Source organism: Protopterus annectens, chromosome 3.part1 (assembly GCF_019279795.1).
Source record: "Protopterus annectens isolate FY-2018-M chromosome 3.part1, PAN1.0, whole genome shotgun sequence".
Classification (NCBI taxonomy): Eukaryota; Metazoa; Chordata; order Ceratodontiformes; family Protopteridae; genus Protopterus; species Protopterus annectens.
Window position 1 is genome coordinate 1,669,277,069 of NC_056732.1, and position 26,589 is coordinate 1,669,303,657.

General features: G+C 41.8%; 1 protein-coding gene across 1 annotated transcript in view; it reads left to right on the top strand.

The window, feature by feature from the left end:
- Positions 1-26,589, top strand: part of BOP1 (BOP1 ribosomal biogenesis factor) — a 1,722,797-nt gene that overhangs the window by 1,419,136 nt on the left and 277,072 nt on the right. The window contains exons 6-8 of the mRNA XM_044067692.1: positions 5,040-5,157; positions 6,229-6,330; positions 11,882-12,094. Coding sequence (XP_043923627.1) covers positions 5,040-5,157; positions 6,229-6,330; positions 11,882-12,094 — 433 coding nt within the window. The remainder of the gene's footprint in view (positions 1-5,039; positions 5,158-6,228; positions 6,331-11,881; positions 12,095-26,589) is intronic.

Below are 26,589 nucleotides of genomic sequence, written 5' to 3' on the forward strand. Positions count from 1 at the left end.
CCTTGCAGCAGCTCCTGCCTATGCTCACACAAAATGCCTGGCTTGTGACACTAGACCTAAAAGATGCCTACCTCCACATCCCCATCAGGGAATTGTGCAGAAATTTCCTGTGCTTCAGAGCAGGCTTTCAAGACTTTCAGTTCTCTGCACTGCCCTTTGGCCTATCTACTGCTCCCAGAGTATTCACCAAATGCTAGGCCCTGGCTGTAGCATTATGCAGACAGAGAAATATACAGATTTACCCTTACCTGGAAGACTGCCTCAGGCAGACTGCAAAGAAATATTGCTCCAGGACCTTCTCTTTGTCAAATCCCTCCTAACTTCCCTAGGGTTCACCATCAGTGAGAGAAAATCGAAGCAAAACCCCACCAGAAAAAATTGTTTTCCTGGGAGAGCTGTGCTACACACAGCAACCCAAATGGCCTTACTATCACAGAAAAGCAGAGCTTCACCCAGCTGGCTTCTTGAAGTCACCTCACTGCGAGGAATTCCCTGCAAGCCCTGGGATACATGGCATCTTGCATCCTTCTCATCCCTCTCACCAGGCTTCAAATGAGAAAACATCAGTGGTACTTAAAGAACATTTGGTGTCAGCACACACAGTCCCTAGAGACCACTCTCCTTGTGATCCCTTGTATAAGGGCAGAATTTCTCTGGCAGGCAGAGGCCTGTGCCATGAACAAGGGTCTTCCTTCATCCTCTGCCCTTCTGGCCAGACCATCACCACCGAAGCCTCAGACATTGCTTGGGGGGGCTCACCTAGCAGGCAGGTGTACCAAAGGCCATTGGAATGTCAAGCAACTTCAATTCAACCTCAACCAGAAAGAAATAATGGCAGTGCAAAAGGCTCTGACTTCCTTCCAACCCCATCTCAGGCCAGGGGTCCTCCTTATAAAAACAGACAACACCACGGTAATGTGGTACATCAATAAGCAGGGGGACACCCAATCTTACCCCCTGTGCAGGTTAACTATGAGTCTCTGGCTTACAGCCACCTCTATGGGGCTACACCTAATTGCCCAATATTTACCAGGGATCAACAACACACTGGCGGACCAGCTAAGCAGAAATTTACTGGACCCCCACGAATGACAGCTCCACAGAGAAATCTTTCTGCAAATTACCCAGGAGTGGGGGACCCCAGAAGTGGACCTCTTTGCTTCGCACCTCAACCACCAGCTGCACAAGTTCTGTACCAGGGAGTATCACCTCCTAGCATGAAAGGTGGATGTCTTGACCTTCCCCTGGATCTCCCTCTTTGTGTACGCATACCCTCCTTTGCCCCTTATTCCCAAGGTTCTGATCAAAATAAGAGAGGAGAGATGAAAGGCCATCCTCATTTCTCCAGATTGGCCCAGACAGCATTGGTACCCCTTATTACGCAGTCTGAGAATACAGCCCCCAAAGCTGCTTCCCCTGATGTCAGACCTCTTGACCCAGGCGAGGGGGAAGCTACTGCACCCAGACCTACAGACTCCCAAACTTTCAGCATGGCTTATACACTAAAAACTAACAAGGAGCCCCTGTTAAGCAAACATGTCCTGGACATCATCACAGAGGCCTGAAGGCCTAGCACAAGAAAATCATATGCAGGAAAATGGAAAAGATTCTGCTCCTGGAAACAATCAAAAGGGGGCAGTACCTCCCAACTTTCCATCCGTCTCATCCTGGATTAATTAGCAGAGTTGCTCAATAGTGGCCTCTCTTTCTCCTCTATTAAAATCCATGCCTCGGCCATCTCTGCGCATTATGATTCAGACCCACCCCTCTTCGCTCATCCTTTGATTAAGCAATTCCTCAGAGGGGCTTCTAATATCAGGCCTCCCAGAAGTCCTCTGACGCCACCCTGGGACCTGAATTATGTGTTAGAGAAACTAACCTTAGCTCCTTTCGAATCTGCCGCTTCAACAGAATTGAAATACCTTTCTTGGAAGACTGCCTTCCTACTAGCTATCACCTCAGCCAGAAGGGTCTAGGAACTTCAAGCTATCATGGCTGTCGAGCCCTTCATAATTTTCCACGCAGACAGTCTCCGTGAGGACTAACCCCTCCTTTATGCCCAAGGTGGTGTCTGATGTCACCCTTAACCAAGCCATACACCTTCCCACCTTCTTTCCCAACCCTCAAAACAAGGGGGAAAGAATTCTACACTCACTAGACATGCACAGACAACTCTGATACTATCTGGACCATACTAAGCCATTCAGAAAAACAGACCAGCTTCTTGTAAGCTTTGCCCCAGGGGCAGAGGGGAAGCCCATCTCCAAACAAATAATTTCCAAATGAATTTCACACTGTATCCATTTTTGCTACAGACTACATGGGAAACCCATACCTAAGTCTATCCATACCCACTCCACTAGAGCAACCTCCACTTCCACTGCCTTCCTCAAAGGAGTACCTACCAGGGACATCTTGGAAGCAGCCACCTGGACCGCTGTCTATACCTTTACAAAGCATTACCACCTATATCTCTTTTCTAAGTCTAGGGCAGGGTTTGCCTCTGCAATTCAGCAGGGCCTCCTGACCCATACCTAGGACTCTACCTATCCTTCCACCCTTTTCCTCAGCTTTGGGAAGCCTCCCACATGTGATGACTGCAACAGTGAAACATGAAGAACATAGTACAGTTGTGTACACTTACCATAAATGTAGATGTTTGAGTGTATTCACTGTTGCAGTCTTGGTTTCCCTCCCTCCATCCCCCATTTAACATCTTCCCCTAGGGGGACACAAGCTTCCCAAGGTGGCTTTTAGCCACCAGGACCACTTCTCTCATTTCCTTTGTACTTCTGATGGGTTAGGGCAGGAAAAACTGATATAATGACATCGGTTGGCTTGCTTTATAGCACTGACGACCTGACGTCAGACTACAGGCGACAGCAGCTGGCGCACAAAAACATTGACTCTGGTATTCAGGCCGACCAAGGGCTACCACAGCAGGGATAAGTCACAGGTGATGTCTGCAACAGTGAATACACTCTAACATCTACATTTATGGTAAGTGTACACAACTGTACTTTTTCCAGTCTGCTGGGACAAAGCCAGTACTTAGACTGTGATTTGAAAAGAGTGTCAGGTAGTTCCACTAGGTCCTGTTTTAGACCATTTAATAGGCAGGCTGGGATGTTATCCGGTCCATTAGAGGCTGTGTTTTTGCCCATGGAGATTGCAGTTATGAACTGCTCTTTGGAGATACTAGGTAGAGGACTGGTATGCTGTGAGGCATGTCTGGTAGGAACGGGGGGGGGGGGGGTGAAGTTTGTTTTAAATCTGTCTGCTAGCAGGTTGGCAATGTCCTCAGGGTCAGTATGAGTGGTACCGTCTACTGCTAGTTCAGCACAAAGCTGGGCCTTCCTTTTTTGATTTCTGATGTAGCTAAAGAATGCCTTTTGATTATCCTTAGATAGGGATGCTAGTTTAGCTTTGTAATTGACTTTAGAGGGCTTTACACAATATCTAATTTGCTTCATCAAGCTGTGGAGAGTGTCCTTCCTGTACTGAGTCAGTTCCCTTTTGTTCTTAGATGTTAGTTTCTTCCTCTTGTTGCATAACTTATTTATGCCTGATGTCCACCAGGGCGTTTGTTTTTTTTTTGTGAGGACCTTGTTTTGATCCATTCAGGTACAGCCGAGTCTGTACATTTGTATAGGTGTTTATATAGGTCACTTGTGTACACCTCTGTTTAGGAGTCATTGTTGACAGTAGTAGCATGGGATTTGAAACTATTTATGCCATCACTTAGGAAGCTATAGTTTGTTTTGGAGAAATTTTTCATCTTTTTTGCTCTTGAAGGGGGTCAGGTATGATCGTTACTTCGAATAAGACTGATTTATGAAAAGACCTTACCAGGGAGGGCAACACACAGAGGGTAGTGCAGACTCCCCACCCTGTGTTGGTGAGTACCATGTCTAGGACATTCGTGCCCTTTGTGGGGGTGCAGACTGTCTGTTCCAGAGCAGTTGTATTAACAAAGTCTAAGAACCTTAGGGCAAGCATGTTTGTGCTCATATAAGACATCCAGTTGATGGCAGAATAGTTGAAATAGCCCATGACCAAGGTGTTTAGCTGTATAGTGAGTGACTCAAGTAGGTCCAGGTAGGCAGAGTGGTTCACGTGGTTCATGGTGGGGGACCTTTTGCATTAAGCAGCATAACCTTGAATTTGTTTCTATTGGATTTTTTACGTCGGAAAGTTTGATCCATACCCTACCACAACCGTACTCCACTTCTTGCATACTCACTCCTTTCTTGGCTTATTTTTTCTCCACTCGTTTCCTTTCATTCTGACTTTAATTTCTGTGTGAGGCAACATTAATTTGCCAGTATTTTAGAGCACACTGCTTTTATGCTACTGGCTACTTTTACTGTCTTGTTCACTACTTTTCTTTAATGTTGCTCATATTCCTGTGAATCTGCAGCTATGAAGATGCAACTTCCTGTGTATGTTTGGAAACATGTTGTCCAGCAAGGCTGTATAAAAAATAAATCCGCTTACATAGCTCCAAGTAATCCCCTGCCTGTAGTAGCAGAAATTGGACAGATTGTTGTATAGTTAGTGTGCCAGTGGGCAGCTTGAGAAAAGACAGTACTGTGTAGAGTACCACTGATCTGGAAAATACTAGAAAAAGTTCTTTTAATTCAAGGCGGTGTGACCTAAAATAACATGTACTAGATACCCTTGACTCCCTTTTACTTAGATAGTATGAGATGGGTACTGTGTATGTGTCAGATGTGATTTAAAGCAACCTAACCCTAGATAAAGTTAAGGGGAAGCTTGCATCAGTATTGCTGGAGGACAAGAATTACATTGCAGGGTGTATAAACATTTTGTGATGTTTTTCACTTTGATCAAGAGGTAGATTAAAAGGAAATGATTTTCCTTAATTTTATACAATTTAGATTTAATTCACAGTTTTGCCTTTGTATGCATATTTGTGACACAAAACACACACTACACTGTATGTTTCCTGAATACTGTTATGCATACACTTTAGTTTTAATCTTTGCTAAGTGATTTGAGATCTATTTTTCTACCAGGCGTACTGTCCGTGATAAGATGACTGGAGCCAATATCAAACTGACAGATGAACAGATAGACCTAATCCAGCGACTGCAGAAAGGGCAGTTTGGTGATGTCCGCTTCAATCCTTATGAGGTAGGAGACTTTTAGCTGTCCTAAAGCCTTTAGATGTTTAATGTAAGAGGCTAACTGTTTGTTGATGTTTTGTAGTCCGCTATACTTGTTGTTGAAGTATGTAAATATTTTGCTCTGTAAAATATTAAGTGGGCTTTAGATGGGCACAAAGTGATTTGGAGCATATTTCAGATTTGCGTCAACATTAAAAGATTCATGAAGTACATAGCTGCATTGCTGTATAGTACTGTGCAGAAAGGCATGACTTCTAGTGTCTGAAAATTAAGATAACACTTTGTGCTCAATAAGCTTACATTTAAGGAAAGTCCAAACACTTCATTGTAGGAGTCCTGTCATTTCAATAAGCGTGTACCTGTGTCTTTTCAGGAATGCACAGGTTGAGAGGCACCATCTTGTTAATTTGAGAGTCTGTTTGTATTGGTTGCATAATGTCACCTGGCCAGTGTTGCAGGCCCTGATCATTGACCATAGGATTTCAGAAATTCTCAGGGATGGTCAGTCAGTCAGTCCAGCTGTCTCTCGACTTTACTGTGTCATGTGGAAGGCTGGTTTTCATGATTGTAGGCCTTGCCAACAGTGGCATAGCATAATATTTACAATTGTACACCAGCTTCCAGAATGTAGATATCTCCCGTTCCAGGTGTAGTCTCCCCCTTACAGGATTCCAGACAAGTACATCTTTTTCAATACAGAAAATCTTCTAAAATCAGACGTAAGCGGGTAAAAAAAAAAGCCTGCTGAAATCCCTAGTCCATAATACAATAAAAGCATGGGCAGTATACTAGGGCATTCTTTTAAGTTTTAAATTGTTGTATGTCACAATGCAGAAAACAGAAAGAAAGTATGTGTGTGTGTGTGTGTGTGTGTGTGTGTGTGTGTGTGTGTGTGTGTGTGTGTGTGTGTGTCAACACCCTTGTTTGATAAATAGCTACAGAGTTGAAAAAGATATGCTATATAGTTTCCCATTTGTACTGCATGTGAATTTGATGCATTTGGTGATTAGTGTTTAAAAAACACTTGTGTTCCATTTGTATATGAAGGTCAGTGATACATGCTTATTTATATTTTCAGCCAACAATAGATTTCTTCACTCATGAGAAGATGATTCACCCTGTAACAAATCGGCCTGCTGATAAACGGAGCTTCATACCTTCACTCATAGAGAAGGAAAAGGTAAGTTTTTGTTGTGAACAGCAAGGACAATGGATCAGGAAACTATAAACATGTAGGAATCAACCACTTATTACATTTGCAATTGCTCTGTCGCTGCAGATTTAAATACGTACACACACACACACACACACACACACACACACACACACACACACACACACAGCTTCGACAAGAGATGGAGCCTCCTATGGCAGGCAGTCAAAATAAGCTCTGGTGAAACCTTCTGTTTACAGTCTGCCCAAGTATACATTTCTGAAATCAAAAAGTTATTAAAACTTAATGAATAATGCGTAACACATGGCAGTTTTAGTCCATGTTTAATGGAAGTTCATTTTTAAACCTTCAGAGTTTAATGTAACGTTTTTTGACCAAGTAGTGTGCCGGATGCTGCACAGTTTATCAGAAGCATTTGGGATGCATTGTTGTGGGACTGATAATGAAATTCTCCCTGATTAAGCAATACTTGTCGAATACGCTATTTGTCCAATACAGCTGTAACTGAGTGTGTCAGCTGTCCTGCAGTACTTCTGTGTTGTAACTGGTCATATTCAGTATTGTGTAAACATGCAGTTGAGGACACAGTCAGTATTGCAGGGTGCCTGCTAATTCCCTTTATATTTGACTGATGTCAGAGTTGTTACATATGTGGTAGTGGGTATAGAGACATGGGCGGCTTGCACCCTTGCAAAAAATGCTTGTTTATGTTTCAAATTATGTTATTTGTTAGATAAGGTGCATTTCAGTGTGTAGGATTGTGTGGAGTACAGTTTGGATGTATATAGTCAGTTGGTTAGGAGGTTGCAATTTATAGGAAATTGATTAGTATTCTATATGTGAGGTGCATCAGATCTAGTTCATTAGATAAGTAACCTGCTAGCTAAATTAGTTAATAAGAGTATTTCAAAAGACGGAAAATCATAATAGTGTTGACGCTTACAGACTGCACACAAATTCTCTTTAGATAAGACAAAATTTGAAAAGCTGAATGTTTGTGTAACAAATGAAAGTGTGATATTAACTTTCTGAAACCCTGATTTCTCAGACAGATAAATCATAAATGGTGCTAATGTCAGTGGAGCATTCTGGGAGCTTGATAGGCAGGAAGGTCCAGCAGAAAAAAGATATTAAAATAAAGCACAAAGAAATGTTTTCCATGCTAAGACGTGTCGGAATTAATACATGTTAAAGTCAGGGTGGTGATAGCTTATCTGAAAGAGAGAGGTTAAAAAAAAGTCATATACTCTGCATTTTATTTGTAGTGTTAAAAGCTAAAGACATGAGTCTTAAGGTATTTTCAGTTTTGTTAAGTCCAAAATAAAACTACTTTGTCATTGTTCGAACTGTATTCAACAGGTCTAACAGTATTTTTTATAGGCTCTTGGGTTTATACTAAGCTTAGGACTGAATGAGCTGTGGGGAAGCACTTCACTTTTGGAATAATAAGGCTGAATTAGTTTCTTCCGAATTGGAGAGCGTTAGCATTAATACCAGGCATTAATTTACTTGGTGATGGGGATGTGGCTGATTATGTTGAATCTAATGTTGAACAAAAAGCTTTTTTCACTGGGTGTGGACATCTTGATATGCCAAAGTTATCTTTTGATAGCACCTTTATACCTCCTAAATTAAGTAGTACAATAAATGTGTTTGAAAATTTGGTGCGTAAAAAAGTGGAGAACAGTTTTGGTGAATTTTTAAAGGACTTTTGTTCTTACAATTTTAGTAAAGGGGAATGGCAGGCCTTACAAGAATTACGGTCTAACTTGAATAAGGTCGTTTTTAAAATGACTGATAAAGGGAGAAATTGGGTGGTGATGAATACATCTCAATATGATGAAATGGTGTTGAAAATAGTGTCCAAATAGGGTTGTTATGTTAATTTGCAACATAATCCCATTCAAAGATTTTCAGTTGAGCTAAATGAAATCTTGGAACTTGGGAAAAGGCTAGGTTTTTTGAAAAATAGGGATGTTACGAAATTGATTAAGACACCAAATCATCCTTTTTATATATGCCATCCCCAAGATTCATAAAGACCTTTCTAACCCCCAGGTAGACCTATCAGTTTGGGGATAGGATCTTTTTTGGAAAATGTGAACATTTTTTGGGATTTTCATCTTAAGAGGCATTTTGACTATACCTTCCCTTATTAAAAATACATATGAAGCGTGTCAAGATCTTTGTAACTTTGAATGGAATTAAAATTTATTTTGGGCAACGGTGTATGTGAATGCCTTGTATACTAATATTGATAGGAGATGGGGTATGGAAGCCGTGGCCAAAAAGTTAGGGGAAGGACCCCGTTCTTCATTTTTGCTTGTCCTTCTTGAGTTTTGTTTAACTCCTAATTATTTCAAATGGAAAAATGATTTCTTTTTACAAAAGAAAGGGCATAGCGATGGGGGCGGCTTTCACCCCATCTTATGCTATCGTTTACATGGGAATTTTGAAAGGCAATTTATGATAATGGAAGAATATTTTTGAACAATGTAATATATTACAAAAGATATATAGACAATTTGCTGTTTATTTGTAAAGGCAGGGAAGAGGAATTTTTGGAATTTGTGTGTTTACTTAACAATAACCGGCATAGTTTAAAATTTACTTGGAGTACAGATAGATACAGCATTTCATTTTTAGATGTAGGTTTTTTTTTTTTTTTTTATGTTGATGCTAAGCAGAGGATTCAGCACAGACCATTTAGGAAACCCACCGCTGTTAACTTTTTGTATGCCACTAGTATGCACCCCCCCACCACCACCACCACCTAATTGAGTCTTTGCCATATGGAGATTTTAAAAGGATTTTTAACAACACTTCTGAATTAAGGCATAAAGAAAATTGTTTGAATGAGGTATATGTTAGATTGCGAGCTCGAGGCTATGCTGATAGTATGCTTCAGTAGGCAAAGGCCAAGTTCTAGAGGAGGTGGGAGGTCGGAATATGATGTCATGGGAACATCCTAGAGGGGAAGTTATGAAGAAAAATGATGGTGACGAAAGGTTGTTTTTCGTCACCAGATATTCTGAATTTTCCCCCCATTTTGGAAAGAATAGTGAGGCAGGCTTGGGAAATTGTTAGTGAAGATAATTCCATTGGTTCCCTTTTCCCAAAACATATTATTTTTTCTTATGGGAGATCCAGTAACCTTAAAGAATTATTGAACTAAAGAAATGTCAGTTCTGGAAATGATGGTGTGGTGGATAGGAAAGTGGGTAATTGTCATTGTGGAAGTTGTTCAGTATGTAACCGGGTTAGTAATTTGCATGGGTGTAAAATTAATGGGAAGCTTTACAGGGCCAACGAATTTTATAACTGTAATAGTTGTGGGGTAATTTATGTGAGAGGTTGTGGTTGTCATCCCACATATTGTTACATTGGACAGACAGCTAGGAAGGTTAAAGTTTGGATTTTAGAACATTTGGATGATGTTAGGAGGCAGAAGTTAGTTAGCTACCCACTTTTTGCATAATTGGGTTCTTAATTATTTGATTGATTAATTGGTACTTGATATGTATGTATGTATGTGTGTGTGTGTGTGTGTGTGTGTGTGTGTGTGTGTGTGTGTATATATATATATATATATATATATATATATATATATATATATATATATATATATATATATATAGGGATGGGATTGTATCAAAAGAGTATTCTAGGAGAGGGCGAAAAGCCGAGGTACCAGAAGTGTTAATAAATGAATTAATCCTGTCCCTGTGGAGTGGTATTCCTTTGAGGGATTTGTGTTTTTGGATTAATTTACTGTTACCCTTCCAGTCATTGAGGTGTAGGTTAAATGTTGTCATAGAGATACACTGCTTGATATGCAGAGGGAGTACATCCCAAAGGTAGGAGACGCATTGGGTTGGAAACCTGTCATGCCAGCAGGTGTTGTAGCTCTAGTGGAAGTTCACTTCACTGGTGTGGTTATTAGCTGAGCTCTTTGATGTGTGAAGGAGGTCTTTCATAGCACAAAGTGCTTGGGAAAAATCACCTCTCAGAAACTTGTAAGAGACTAAGTAGCATTTTTGTAGTCCTTAAATTAACTAGGTTTTGCAGGTTCATCCGTACAGGCAGATGGCATGCACAAGTTTTCTAATTTATCACACTAACCTGGTTACCTTCTTTCACATTTAGTCATTTTGCATACATGCTGCGTCTTGCACTTGAATTGAAATATGCAGGCATACACTCGACATACAAAGGCATGCCATTGCTCAAGCCCTCTTGCATCTGTCACAAGGTGCACTCATTCCATTGTTATGCAAGAGCCTGTATTCTGCCTTTCACCCTTAACACTTAAATATGCCTCTTAGGTTTATAGGTATATACTAGGCTATTAGTCTGCACACTTTTACAAGCCTAACCAGTAAGCAGAGGTCAGAATCAAACCCTGTACCTTGTATCTGAGAAGTGAAACCCTTGACCATTATCCCAACTCTATCCCAAAATTTGAAGCTTACCATGTGTGAGGCTCAAGCTCAAGCCTTCAGAATATGAGATTGATACACTCTTTACTATACCAACAGGACTTCTGTTTTTGTATATGTTGTATGCGGACATACACACCCCATTCCCATTTAACCGGTATTAGCATAAAAAAATTTCTCCAACTGTATTGCTCTAGTAAGTCCCATCTCATCATTTCTGGGGTGTAAGCATAATTCCCCAGTCAGCTCCTAGTCTGCTAATGTCGTTTTACACCTGCAGCTTACTATGTTTTGTAATCTTTCACGACTTCTGCTCACTGACTTTTATAACATCTGTTGCACTGTACTGTTTCCACTGCTTGTTACATAGTTAGGGTGGCAGCGTGATCGCTGTCCTGCATTGTGCTTTAGTCCCTTATATGATACTTTTTGTACCTGTGGCATAAAAGAATACATTTGTATTTTTTTGTTACATTTGTTACACGTTATTATCTTCAATTCTCGTTGCTTAGTAGCATGTATAGTATGTCATTAACCGCACATACAGGACAGTCACGTGCATTATTTGACCAGTACCTGTTGCAGACTAACTTGCACATTTGCCTCACACTGGCATGCAGCTGGTCTCCTCCACTTGTCACAAAATAGTGCTCTGCAATAGTGGTATGCACACTGCGTCTTGTACCTACCTCATTCTGACAGACACTGACTGCTGCATACAAACTGTTATACCAGTTTTCATACCCGTCACACAATAATTTGTGTGCAGTCTTTTAAACCTGTCATAGATACACATGCATACAAGTGTTTCTTAGTTGTCACTTATTACTCTGTACGTAGCTACTTGTATATACAAATATTTTAGCACTCGTGTGTTATAGATCCTAAGAAGTGCCTGATATTTATACACACAGTAAACTGAGGTTGTAGTAAACTCAAAAAACTTACGTTTTCTGTCATTTTAATACTGGAAAATGTGTCCTGAAACTAGGTATCGTATTGGTCGCACGTTTTAGTATTTGTGATACTTTGCAGTACTGTGAAAAGCATTTACCTGTCCCTGTTCACTTTGAAAGGTTGTTCTATCTAGTTAGATAAATTCTCTGTTTTATTTCCAGGTGTCAAAGTTGGTCCATGCCATAAAAATGGGATGGATTAAGCCCCGAAAACCAAAGGATGACACTCCCAAATTCTATGATCTGTGGGCCAAGGAGGATCCCAATGCTATCCTGGGACGACATAAGATGCACGTACCTGCACCAAAGCTGAGACCTCCAGGGCATGAGGAATCCTATAATCCACCTCCAGAATACCTGCTCACAGAAGAGGAGGTAAGAAAAACATTGCTCTGTGATGGAATGGAAAAGCTTTTGGATTAAAGTATACAGATTCAGGGTTATTTCAATAAAAAATTACTTTCAGACTGCTTCCTGGTATGTTAATTTAACAAATCTTGGAGTACTTACTCAGTTTGATTCTGTCATGAATTGCAGTGTGCAAATGGTCATAAAATATTTGTGTGTTTTTTCTCCGAATCATCACTTATTGTGATTACCTGCTACTGTGACACTGTAACTTACCTCTAATTCCCTTTTCTACACAGTGTATTCATCTACAGAGAATCTGCCAGTTTATAATTCCCACACAGCCTATCCAGTCTACTCCCGCACTTGTTTGTTGGCCTTACTGCAGACCCTACTTAGTGACCAGTCTATTGTGTGTTACGTTACATTGAAATACCCTCACAAGCTTACAGTACCCTAAAGGAGCTTTTCATTTATCTAGAGGGTTCTCTGTGAAAAAAATGCTTCTTCTCTCTTGTCCCATAACTCTGTCTTTCCTTTGTAGTTAACTTATTCTCTTGTGTGTTTCCCTGCAGAATGTGTCTCTTAAGAACTTTTTTTTTCTGAGGTATACTCATTGCAGCCGAGTGCACCTCCAGGCATTTCTGCAGTTACCTCCTACTGAGCCTCTAGGCGTCAAATATTGCTTGTTCATATTTGCATTAATGCTTCCAAAACCATGCTATATACAAGGTATCAGAAAATTATACCATGAAGCATACATGATGGTAAACACAACTGTATTGGTATTTGACCGCTGTCAATGAATATTTGTTAGAACTGTAAGGTGATAACTTCATTTTTTAAAGGCTCAACCCACACCAACTGGGAGTTAAAGTACACACTCAAAAGAGCTGTACTGGAGGAAATGAGTTAAAATGTTCTGTTTTGTCCCTTTTTATTAATTTCTGAGGCATAAGCATAACATTGCGCATAAATGTATGAAGATTTTCACAGGAGAGGTTGCATGTTGTATTGAGTATGCCTGAGTACTACAGGTAGCCTGCGTATAACTGCTGCTCCTCCTGCTTCCTCTACATTACCTCTTCACCTGTCCTAGGTATGCTGCGTCCCATTGCCCTGTGCTTCACAGTCAGGTCTGAACTGATCATTTTGAAAGGAGATGTATGTTCTGTTGAGTCCATGAGAATGTTGTAGATATTTGCTGTGCAGCAACACTCCCACCTTACTTCTTCCATTTGTCTTAGGCCTGCTCATACTCTCATATCTTTACTTGCACCTCTTGTCCTTCTAGCTGTCATTAGACCGCAACAGATTTGTCCTATTATTCTTGACTGGTACTGTATGTAAAATCTTGAAGAGAATTACAATGCAGCTCATCCAGAGTGAAGCAGAGGACCTTCCTTCTTGCTGTCATTAGACCCCAACAGATTTGTCCTATTATTCTTGACTAGTATTGTATGTAAAATCTTGAAGAGAATTACAATGCAGATCATCCAGAGTGAAGCCGAGGACCTTCCTTTGTCAGATGTGGAACAGTATGGATTTGGCAGGGAGAGGGGTATTGCCTTTTAGATCTTGTGGTGGTTCTTAATGCTTATTTTGGTCTTGCTAAGACACGCAGCACTGTTCCACCTAAGATTGTCATTTAAAAATTAAAAGCATTAAATGTGGCACAGTAGGTAGTTTTGTCACCTTACAACAAGAAGCTGTCCAGTTCGATTCTCAGCAGAGGTGCCTTCTGTGTGGAGACTGCACGTCCTCTGTGTGTTTGCATGTTTTTTTTCTCTAGGTGCTCCAGTTACCTTGCATATTCCAAAGACATGCAGTAGGTGGACTGGACACAGTGCATTGACCATAGATGTAAATGGATGTACATGATGTGGAAGAACAGCAGCAGCCTTAGCTACCTGGAGGTTTGAACATTGACTCTAGATGACTGTTACTGTCAATGTGGCACCCCAACCCGGTGTGCAAAAATGAGGAAAAGGGATAGTGGATGGATAGATAAAATATTAGCGCAAATGTAATCCAGTGAATAAAACTGGTTAATCTACAGGGCATAACCAGTCAGGGTGGGGAGTCACCTGTCTGTCTTGATAGGGGTGTCATTGGGGGTTCTTCTGTACTGGTGCTGGTACTTTTTGAACTGCCCACAGTGGGACATGGATTTTGGGTAACTATATATAGTAATTATTGCAAACTACATAATATGATTACATTTTTAAACATCTTTATTAAATGTGTGTTTGAATGACTTGAGTACATATATAAATACCAACGCTTTTCCGTTGCTTTCTTGCATTATACATTTTAATAATTTTCATTCACTCCAACATTGCATGACTTGTTCATTTCCTTCCTTCCCTTAAATTTCATTCCTCCTCCTCCTGAACATTATTATGCATGTATTGTTCCCACAATTTCCATTTATATCTTTGTAATTTGCTCCTCCCTTTTCTAAAGATCCTACTTCCAGTTTTTTTTTATCTCCTTTACAATTTTCATCACTTCAGTCACAGTTTGTTTAGATTTTGATTTCCATTTTTGCAGCCAATAAGGTTAGAATTAGTAAGGCAGTACTATGGGGAATTCAGTTCCTATATCCCAGCTCAGAAGAATCATTTATTTTGTGACGACCATTTATTTCTTTATTTAACATTTGTTTACAGGGAAAGTCCGACTTGGAATGAGCCAATTTTCAGTGGAGGCCTGGGGAGAAACGCTCCATATACATGTCTTTGAAACGTGGGAGGAAACTGGAGCACCTGGAGCAAACCCACCTGAACACAGGGAGAACATGCAGACTCCGCACAGAAGGCACCCCAGCTGAGAATCGAACTGGAGAACCTCTTGCTGTGAGGCGATAATGCTACCGCTGCATTACTACACTGTCTGACACAAAGTATTATGGAGTTTTTTTTAATCTGCCCATCACACCTTCAACATTTGCTATCCAAGTAAGGATAATTTCTCTGAAATCTTCATTGGATGTAGAAATATGTATGCAGACACTTACAAAAACAAAAATCATAACCTTTCTGAACTTCGTTGCTTACTTAGGTGCTTTACAGATGACTTTCCGTAGCACCTTCCCAAGCTTTTTTAATCTTCTCTGATGTATTCTTATAATTATTATGAAGTATTTTATACGACCTACTATTTATCCCTTTTTTCGCAGCAACTTCTGTTTTAGACTCTACTAAAGGCAGTATCAGGTCATTCATTTAACAGTCCCCTATCCCATCCTGTTTGCTTATACTGTACCAATCCTTGGTAGGGAAGGTAGTCTCTAATCTGCAGTCCTGACTTCTGCTCATCTCATGTCACTCTGTTACCTTTCTCATCCGTAGTTAGTTGCTACCAGAACCTTGGTTTGTTTGCTGATTTTCTCCAGGAAATTCCAGCCTACCTTTTTATACCCCTACTTGCAGTCATCCCTGTTAGTAAATTTTCCTTTCCCCATCCCTGTGTTGATTTACTTCATAGAATATGTTCTTCTGCTTTATGAATATAATATGCATGGTGGTTGTTCTCTTTAAGGACCTGCATCCAAAATCCCACTCTCATATTACTTCTTGACCTCCCCACCACCACCATTTCATCTTCACTTCTCACTTTGACTTGTAACCTTTGCTTATATTATATGTACAAGCCTTAAATGCATAGCCCTCAAATATCCCTTCAGATCAGGTAATCCTAAAACCACCTTGTTCTATAGGGAGAATCAACTTATTCCACTTAACTCTTGCCCTCGTCCCCTCCTAGATAAATTCCTTCAACTCTTTATTATTGTCTGTAACTTTTCCTCTGGTTAATAAAAAAAATATAACTGTTTGTCTTTTTAGCTTTTCCCGGTTAGGGGTTGCCACAGCGGATCTCCGGTCCGCTAATTATTGGCAGTCTATTTTTATGGTGCCGAGTTGCCAGCCCGACGCCCAATCTTCAGCGAAGGCACGACCATTCACACATGTCTTTCGGAGGCCACTTGACCGTGGGGAGGACATGCAGACTCCACACAGAAGGCACTCCAGCCGAGAATTGAACAGGAGAACCTCTTGCTGTGAGGCAACAATGCTACCGCTGTACCACCACGGCTATGATTAATAAAAATATGACTGTCCTATATATAAAACTAAAAGGACTACAAACAGTTTCACTGCTTGTATCTTACTGTCCATATCCATAATCAAGAGCTTATTTTGTTCAGTCATTTTCCACACACTCTTGACTGTCATAATAGAATCCTTTTTAGTCCATAAACCTAAATGTTTAATCTTACCATGTGTATGGATATTGCTGAAGTAATTTGTATGGATACATAAAGACTGTAGCAGTAAACTATCTTCATTTATTTTATGTCCTCAAAACACTTGAAACTGTATCAAATTATTCCACAACACTGACACATTCTCTTCTGAAATTAAAGTGTAAAACAATATCATATTCATGTATTTATTTATTGCATCTGTCAACAGAGCACCAGTTACATCCTGAATTTCATACTAGTATGTACATGAGTTTGAGAGTCCCTCATTTTCTTTGCTAATGGCTGTAAATAGAGAGCAAATGACAGTGGGGAAAGAGGGCATCCATCCATGCCTGGTTCCTGTGTTCGAACACAACTTGTCAGAGAGAAACCCTCCCATCCTTCATACATCCTCATAATTAATCTTACTATTGTATCAGACTAAAACAATGAGTGAGAAGGTCACTGAAAAACAGTCAGTAAAAACAAAATGAAAGCTCTGGCAAAGCTAGAACTTCCACTGAGTGACCTCCCAAACCTCTTGTATCAGAGGCACATGGAATATATGCAAATGATTCTTATGAACATCGGGTATTCCATTGCCAACACACAAAATTCCAACTGACTGTTTCGAATGCTTTCTCTGCATTAAGACCCAACGACAATAGCAGCATTTCTGTATAGTATGCTTCATGCTTGGAGTATCATTCTTATATTGTCATCAAATGTTTGCCTCCCCCCACAAAACCCCATTGATCCATATCTGTCAGTTATGGCAACATCTTTGTCATTATTTTAGCTAGTACAGAAATAAACATGGTTTTAACTTGAATCTGGTCTATTTGAAGTGTTGCTCTCTGTGAGTAATACTGGCACGTCAGCTTTCTTCCAAGCTGCTGGTACAACCCTCCGCCCCCATTTTAAATATGGCTAAACAAAACCTTCCAGCTTTTTATCACTTCCTTCGTAGCAACAAACTTACACAACATACTTTCTGTTCCTGGAGACTTCCCTGTTGATTGGTTATATATCACCATTTGTATCTCATCTTTTCCTGTCTGTGCTATTAAGTGTTGAGCCTCATCTTCCTCTAACCTTGGCATAATTAAGTATTCCATAAATTTTCCCTTTATCCATTTCTTTTTCACATTTTTCTGCTTTATACACATTTTCAAATTACTGAAATATCTGTAATAGAGCTATCTGGTTATTTTTCTTGTTACATGCTCCCTAAGTTTGTCAGCAATACTTTCTGTTGCCTGAATCGCTTTTGTGCTGTGAAATTATCAGAAAATAGTAGCTTAACAGCAGTCTTTCTAAACTCAGACATATTATCCAAATACTCCCTTATTTTCCCTTTGACACTTTTCAGTTGGCCCTTTTCTTGTGTTAGACTCCTCTTATTCGCTGTACTTTAACCTTTGTCAACTTATGTAAATAATTCTTGGTACTTTCCCTCCATCTCTCTTTCTCTCTTATTTTTTACCATGTTTTTAAATTCAGTATATTATGTAGTCCTATCTCGCCTACATTCTTCACTTGTGGGTTCGGAGCCGAATGTCTGCTCCGACTAGGCCTATTTACTAGCTCAAAAGTCTTTGATTGGCTGAGCTAAGATGGTATCCCACAATACACTGCTCCACATCCCAAGATCTCATTTGCCGCTTGTAGAGCTCGGATGTGGTCTCGACTTGGCTGTGGCTAAGTATTGCAAAAAAACTCTTTCTTGTGAAGATTTTTGGCTAATTTTTGGCTAATTGTGTGTATTCAAATAGAGTTGTTATTAGTGTTGTTGCTGCATTACTTTTTGTAGGTTGCGAGTGTGTTTGCGTGTGGTATCCCTTACTCTCTCGGGCTAGGCTTGTTTAAGTTAGAGGACCTAGTCCTCCTTGTGATGTTTGTCTGGCTGTCTTTAGGTGCGTCTCTCTTATTTTAAGTTGAGAACCGTTTTATTTAGAGGTTCTCCCCTGTGCCTTGTTTGTGTTTTTCGTGTTCACTGGTTTCTGTGTCTGCAGTTTCCCGCCTCTTGTCAGTAGCGGCTGCTACAATTGTTGGCTTCGCATGTCTAAGGAACAAAAAGAGCATAAGCCCTCGAGCTTTAAGAAGTGTACAAAGTGTGCCTATAAAATGTCTATCACAGACGGACATTCGGTCTGTGTTTACTGTCTTGGAGCCATCCACCTTCAGGAGTCGTGCAGTTTCTGCCATGCCTTTAGTCCTCGGGTGCTCCAAGAGGGGAAAAACAAATTGATCCTAAAGGGACTGCTAAAACCGTCCTTTGAGGAGGATTTGGGTTCGGCTCCCAGCTCCCAGTCAAAGTCTAAATCCTCCAAATCCAAGAAGAGGTCTCTGGCTCCATCTATTGTTTCGGAGCCACCTTGTAAAATTACCATTGTTGAATCTGCTTCGTCGGCTCCACCGACATCGGGGCCGCAGGAGGTAGCTGTGTCAAGTGAGTCTGCGTCCGCTCTGATATTTTTGGAACCCATTCGGAGCCAGTCGCCAAGTTTGAGGCAAGCTTCTCCAGATAGGAGGTCTAGGTCTCCATCCATTTCCTCCAAATCCTCCAGGCTTTCCGATTTGGATGTCGATAGGGTGGTGCAGAGGCTCCTACAGTTGCTGGTGTTGGCCAAACTTTTCTCGGCTCCGACCCAGTCGGCTCCGGAGCCAGCTCTGTTAGTTGTACCTGCTATTCCTCCTCCGAGCGCATCCTTGTCGTCGGAGCCGGTAAGTTCTGCTCTGAGGGACGTTCCTGCACCGGCGCTGATCCCCCAGCGGGGTTTATCGGTGACCGCATCGGCTCCGACCTTGTCGGTTCCATCCACAGGGTTCGGGACTCAGGTCTCCTCGGTCGGGCCCGAGGGGATGTCTCGGAACACTCTTCGGTTCCGAGCCTCCCCTTTGGTGCCTCGGCTGTGGGGACACTGGTCCCGGTCATGGCCTTGGAAGGTGGCCGGTCCTCCGATTCGGGAGGTTCTGCCTTCGAGGCTATGCGGAGCACGATGGCTAGGTCAGCTACTTCTCTCGGATCGGTTCTTCCGTCCCCCACAACATCGGCGAGAGCTTCTGACACCCACCTATCCTTGGATAGCAGAGTGCTAGGGCCTAAGGATACCCCCACGAGTGGTCCCCTTATTTCTGGGGGGCCCTCAGAGCCTGTGCCTGAGGAACCCCCCAGAAAGAAATCTTGCAAGAGGAAGCACATAGACTCCCAGGACGAGCCTCTCACTTCCGATACTGACCTCGAGGAATCGGAGGGGTCCCCTAGGTCTTCCTCTGAGGATGTTTCGTTCTCTGATATACTGAAGATTTTGAAACAGAGGAGACTGGCCCTCCAAAATCCCCTCCGAGGAGAAGTCAGTATTCCTTAAGGCCTTTGGCGCCCAGCCCTCCGCCTCCTGGGTGACTCCACCCTTCGAGCTCCTGGACTTTATTTGTCGGAGGGTGTGGGAGACTCTGGACTCCGTGAAGCCTGTTCCTCGACGCCCCAACAAATTTTTGTCTGCTCTCCCAGGGAAAGAATTTTTGACAAAGGGAGTCCCAGTAGATGCTATGGTGGTGGCGGCTGCCACAAAGAAGGAAGTTGCTGAGTCTTCCTCTTAGGTCCATCCTCCTAACAAGGAGTCTAGGACTATGGATCGGTATGGGAAGCGTACACTGTCTTCAGCGACCTTTACCTTGCGGTCGCTGAATTATTTGTCTCATTTCACGCGGCTCCAGAGAGATCTCCTTAAGGAGTTAGGAGATACTCTACCGAGTAACGTGCCTGAGGCGGTGGCTCAGACTGTCAACGCTCAGCTCTCTACCCTCAACTCCATTGCTAACTCGTCCATGCGACTGATTTCGTACGCGGCCGAGGGAGCTAGTAGGGCGGCTAGTTTAGGGGTGGCCTTCAGGAGGCAAGCCTGGCTACGCCTGTGTCACTTTGCAGAGGCCTTTAAGTCTTCCTTTACTGATGCCCCCTTCGATGGTTCCTCCTTGTTCGGCACCAAAGTAAAAGACACACTCACCGGGTGCAAGCAAGAGGGAAAGACCTTGTCTGTAGTGGGAGTCCGGTTTTCCCTCCTATCGAGGCCTTATCCCAAGGCTCAGCGAGGGGGAAAGATGTGGTTCAAAAAATCTCAAAGGTCTTTTCCTACCGCACAGGATGAGACACCCCCCCCCCCGAGGCAGGGGAGAGGGGGGTCGTATTCAGGGAGACGTCGCCCCAGAGGCAGAGGGGGCCCTCGCAATTCTGGGGACCATGATTCCTTTTGCGGTTCCCCATACTCTCATTCCTGAGGGTGTGCCCGGCTGTGCTTCTCCGGAGCCAGTCGGAGGTCGAATTTCTCTGTATCCGGAAGCCTGGGTCAGCATCACCTGGGACAGATGGGTATTAGGGATAATCGCCGGAGGTTACACCATCCCATTTCACTCCACACCCCCCCCCCCGTCAAAAGGATTCCAGACGTTCCACCCAGTCAAAGGGGTCATGCAGTAACAGAGGTTTCTCAGTTGCTAGAAAAAGGGGTCATCCAACCTGTCCCCCCAGACCAAATCGGATTAGGGACTTACTCGAGCTTCTTTTTGGTGCCGAAAAGAATGGGGGACATGAGACCCATTTTGGATCTCAGCCGACTCAATCATTACGTACACAAGTCCAAATTCCAGATGGTCACGCTACAATCGATTCTCCCATTATTGGGAAAGGAAGTATGGATGTGCTCCATCGACCTGAAGATTGCTTATTACCACATCAAAATGGACAGAGCATCCAGATGTCATCTACGCTTCCGGCTGGGAGCCAGGCACTTCCAGTTTCGAGCCCTGCCCTTTGGTCTCACCACAGCCCCCAGGGTGTTCACCAAGTGCATGGCAGTGGTGACTGCTCATTTGAGACATCAAGGATTCCAGGTGTTTCCTTACCTGGACGACTGGCTCCTATCCGCCCCCACCAAGCATCTACTTCTTCAAAACAGAGATACTGCTATCGATCTTTGTCACCAGTTAGGCATCATAATAAACTGGAAAAAATCTGCCTTGCTACCCTCACAGCATGTCTCATTTATAGGAGCAGAGTTGGACACTATTCGATTGAGAGCATTCCTACCTATGGAGAGGATCACAGGGTTGCAACGACAGGTTCGGATGATGATGTCTCTGACACGTGTGAGAGCAAGACTAGTTCTTCAGTTACTGGGGACAATGGCGTCCACTATCATGATGGTCCCGTTAGCGAGGTTACATATGAGGATCCTTCAATGACTCCTATTCGCCCAATGGTCCTTCCAAAGACTACCGCTATCCCATCCTATCTTAATCACAGGCAAATGCAAGCAGGACCTCAGTTGGTGGCTATGCACCAACAACTTAGACGTAGGCAAACCCTTTGTTCCATCCAACCCGGTAGACGCAGTGACCACGGACGCCTCCCGGATAGGGTGGGGGGGGGGGCATTATGTCAGCAGGATGGTCCAAGGCAGGTGACAGGAGCACGAGATAGACTTGCACATAAATGTCCTGGAGATGAGGGCAGTGCTCCTAGCATTGCAGACACTTCAGGATGTCCTCCCTCTAGGGACTATTGCGATACACTCGGACAACATGTCAGTAGTGTGGTATCTCAACAAACAAGGAGGAACCAGATCGTACCCACTATGCAGGGAGGCCATGAGAGTGTGGAATGGGGCGATAGCTTCCCAGCGGGCCTTGGTGGCAACGCACATCCCGGGGAAAACCAATGTGATTGCAGACAGGCTAAGCAGGGCGATCCTCATGCCTTACGAGTGGTCCCTGAACCACCGGGTGGCGGACAGTATATTCAGCAAATGGAGTCAGCCTTGCTGCAATCTGTTTGCCAGCCCCCTCAATGCGAAATGCAGCAACTACTTCTCGCTGATCCCCCCACTGGGGGAATCTCCAAGGGATGCTCTTGCGCACAATTGGCCCTTGGGTCTGCTGTATGCTTTTCCTCCATTTCCCCTTATCTCGAGGGTGATTCAGAAAGTGCTATCCTAGGCAAAGATACCCTTAAAATGTACGTTTTGATGGAGCATATCAAATTATATATAATATCTGTACAAAGTCTGTTTAACTCACTAAATCTTTTACAATATATGATGATTTTTCAAACATTTCACAAAAATCCGAATTTGAAAATTGGTAATCAGTTGATAGACCTTAAGAAATTCCCACTTATAAGTAATTTAACCATACTTGATTTATATCCCTTTCTAGGTATCTCAATACATAACATACTAAGAGAGATGGATCTTCCTAACTCGTATTTAATTATAATAAGACAGTTAAAGGACTTCTCAACAAGCTATTTTAGTAATAGGAATTTCAAAATTAAAGAAGAAGATTTAAACATTTGCCTAAACTTATGGCAAACCTTAACACAGGAATGTAAATATATAACCGCGTCATATAGTTTGATGAAAGAGGTGAAATATAATAACCAAATACTTTTGTCGAAATACTGGAAGGAGAAATTGTTAACGATTGAGGATAGTAAAATAGTGAAAGCAATTAACTTAACCTTAAAATCAGTGTCCCTTCAAAAGTTATTTACTCAGTTGATAATATTTAATAATGCGTATTATACGCGTCTCACTTTACATAAATTTAACTCAAAAAACTCACTCAAATGCCCATATTGTATAGATCAAACGGCTGACCTTTTACACATGTTCTGGAGTTGTAAATGTATTTTTAAACTCTGGAATTCTTTGAAATTTCAACTACAAAAAATGGGATATCAACAGTCTACACTTTCTTGGGAGTTTATGATTCTGCATATTCCACCAACTAATTTGGATAGATCCCAAAGGATCATACACGTAAATATCTTTTTGTAAATGAAGCTATATATAGCTACAAATTGGTTGAACCCATCCCAGACTTCATGGGAAAATTTCAAGAGTGTAGCGATAAAACATATCTTAGCACATAAATTATTAATTAGTGATCATAAGAAAAGTGTAAATAATACAAACATATGGGAGCAAATCTTTAACATTGTCTTAGCTTAAGGTTCCATTCCACTTTTCTCCGGGAAGTACAGACTAACTATGGAGTTGTCTATAGATGAGTCTTATACTGATACTAGATTTTTATTCTTTTTTTTTTTTTTTTCTCTCTGTAATATCTATTTAGAAGTGTATAATTATGTATAATGACTGTATGTAACTGTTGGAAGCATTCATGTATATATTGTAAATAAGTTGTAGTATTGTATTAACATTTAGAAAAAAAAAAAAGAAAAGTAAAGAATTATTATTGAAAAAAAAAGAAAGTGCTATCCTTGGGAAGCAAATTGATTCTGATCGCGCCACACTGGCCTCGACAAGTATGGTTCCCCTTCCTTCAACCTTACATCGTGGATGATCCTTGGACTCTGGACCCTCGTCCAGACTTGCTGACACATATGTCGGGACAGCTCCACTCCTCCATGGAGACCCTCTGGCTGACCGCCTGGCTACTCCACTTCCATCAGTAGTCAGGTGTCATGATTTTTCTCCAGACATGGTCCATATTCTGTCATCCTCTCATAAGCCATCCACTAGGAAGATCTACTCTAGCAAGTGGAAAAGGTTTTCGATATGGGCCCAGTCCAAAGGTATTGACCCCTACACAGCCCCCATTGACTCTGTGTTGGACTTTTTATCTCATTTATTCTACCAAGGATCTGCCTCAGCCACCATCAAAGTTCAGCTGGCGGTATTTCAAATTATCATGTGGCTTATGAATCTTGCTTAATGGCACACAGGCTGTGTAGAGCATTCCTGAAAGGCACTCTTCTCCTTCGTCCCCCTGTATCTCAATCTGTTATGCCCTGGGACCTCAATTTTGTTCTACAGGCCCTCACCCTCCCACCCTTTGAGCCCGCGGCTTCCTGTGATTTAAAATTTCTTACATGGAAATCTGCCTTTATGATAGCGATCACATCGGCTAGACGAGTATCAGAACTCCAGGCCCTATCAGTCAAGCCCCCATACTTGGTATTCCATAAAGATAGTCTCTATCTCAGACCAAATCTGTCCTTTCTTCCCAAAGTGGCTTATTTATCTAATATTAATCAGTCCATTGAGCTGCCGGTCTTCTTCCCCAACTTCTCCAATAAGGCAGAGTACCAGTTTCATCTGTTGGATGTTCATAGGCAACTACGCTTTTATCTACACAGAACTAAAGATTGGCGGAAGTCAGACCAGCTCTTCGTTTCATTCTCAGAGAATCACTTGGGGTCTGCGGTTTCCAAGGTCACCATCTCTAGGTGGATAGCTGGTTGTGTCTCCTTTATTTATCAGGCAGGGGGAAAGAACCTGCCTCTTCCAGTCAGAACACACTCTACCAGAGCAGTTTCCACTTCAACAGCCTTTCAGGCTAGGTTATCGATGGATGATATATGTGCGGCTGCAACATGGGCTTCTCCTCGCACGTTTGTTTCCCATTACAAATTGGATGTGGTGTCCAGGGGCACGTCATCTTTTGGCTCCACGGTGTTCAGGAGTATTTTCCATTGAGCCACCCAGGCTGTAGGTGCTAGGGACACTGTCCCACAAGTGAAGAATGTAGGCGAGATAGGACTACATAACATCATTTAGTTATGTACTCACCATAACGTTAGATGTATGTATTTCAATGTACACAGATAGCAGTTGTTACTTATGTTTTTCATTTTATATATAACATATACAGAGTATGGGGCTCAAGCTTTTGCATCTTGCATTTGTTTTTAATTGATGAATGTAGTGATTAATTCATTAATTCATTAATTTACTGTTGTTCAAATTTCACATTATTTTCATTGGTTAACAGGCTCAATTAGTTCCTTGAGAACTTGTATTTAAAGTTTCAGAATGTAGTGAGATGTGTTGTTCTGTGTGTTTATTTTTACGGACGAAACCTAGGTCGACGTTTTATTCTGTGTGTATTTTCATTAAAGTCTTTTTTTTAGCGTTTATGGGCTTTTTTTTTGGTGAGCTGAACTTTCGTTGCATTTGCAGTGGCTCCGCTTTGATTGGGACACCTTTTCAGTGGTTATATACTTGGTGTATTTGATTCCTGGTTTTGGTATGTAGTCCATCTCGCCTCACATTCATTACCCCCCCCACCGTCCCCCACGCCTGGAGGATTTGAAGGATCTTCTTGTACTTTTGACGTTATAGTCCCTTTGGATAATTTGTTGGACCTCGTTGTTATGGGTGTGTGTGTATGTTTGGACAATGGATACGATACTTATGTTGGCAGCAAACTAGATCTGAGGATGTGGAGCAGTGTATTGTGGGATACCATCTTAGCCCAGCCAATCAAAGACTTTCAAGCTAGTAAATAGGCCGAGTCGGCGCCGACATTCGGATCCGAACCCACAAGTGAATAATGTGAGGCGAGATGGACTACATACATCTAACGTTATGGTGAGTACATAGCTAACTGTTTCATTTTATCTTGCTCACTAGTTATCTCTTCTGAAGACATTTGTATTTTCCCTTATAAATCTCAAATCATTTTCACTACCCATTCCTTAAATTCCTCCTTCTTTAACAGGAAAGTCGGAAACTGACACGGTCTCATTTTTGCTTCATTATCCTGTAACTTTATCTTAGTTTTTATTGGTACCAGATCTGAAATAATTATTGGGTGGATCTCAAAGCTTTTAAGTATACAAGCTCTTTTTAAATTTAATTTTTGTCCTGTCTAGATAAGTTCTTGTAGCTTAGGAAATATGTTAATGTTAAGTTGTCCATCTCGCCTTCGTTCTTGCTGTTTGGGTTCGGAGCCGATCCTCGGCTCTGACTCTGCCATCTTCTATAGCTCAAGAGCTGTTTACTGGCTCGAGGCTACACCTTATCCCAGCATGCCCAGTGTCAGCTACCCAGATCTCGTTTGCCCCTTCAGCTGCGAGGTTGCTTCCTTACTGGCTCAGGCTTAGTATAGATTTTTTCTATTGATATTTTGTTTATTCTTGAATGTTTGTCAAGTTTTTGTCTAGATAATATTCCTTTATCCCTTATCAAGTTCTTGTGTATTTTAGCTTTGTTGGCCGTCGCTCCATAACTCGCAGGCCTTCTGTTCCCTTGAACTTGTTTAAATTAGAGAGTCCCCCCCCCCAGGATAGCCGTTTAAATTAGAGGCTTTCCTTCTGTTCCTTAACTAAAAAAAAAAGTCTATTTGTTTCTTGTTTTTTTTGTAGTATAGCTTTTTATAATTGTTGTGGTGGTTTTTTGTTACTATTATGTCTAAAGATACCAAGGTATCTGGCTTCAAAAAGTGTGACTCATGCTATCAGAAA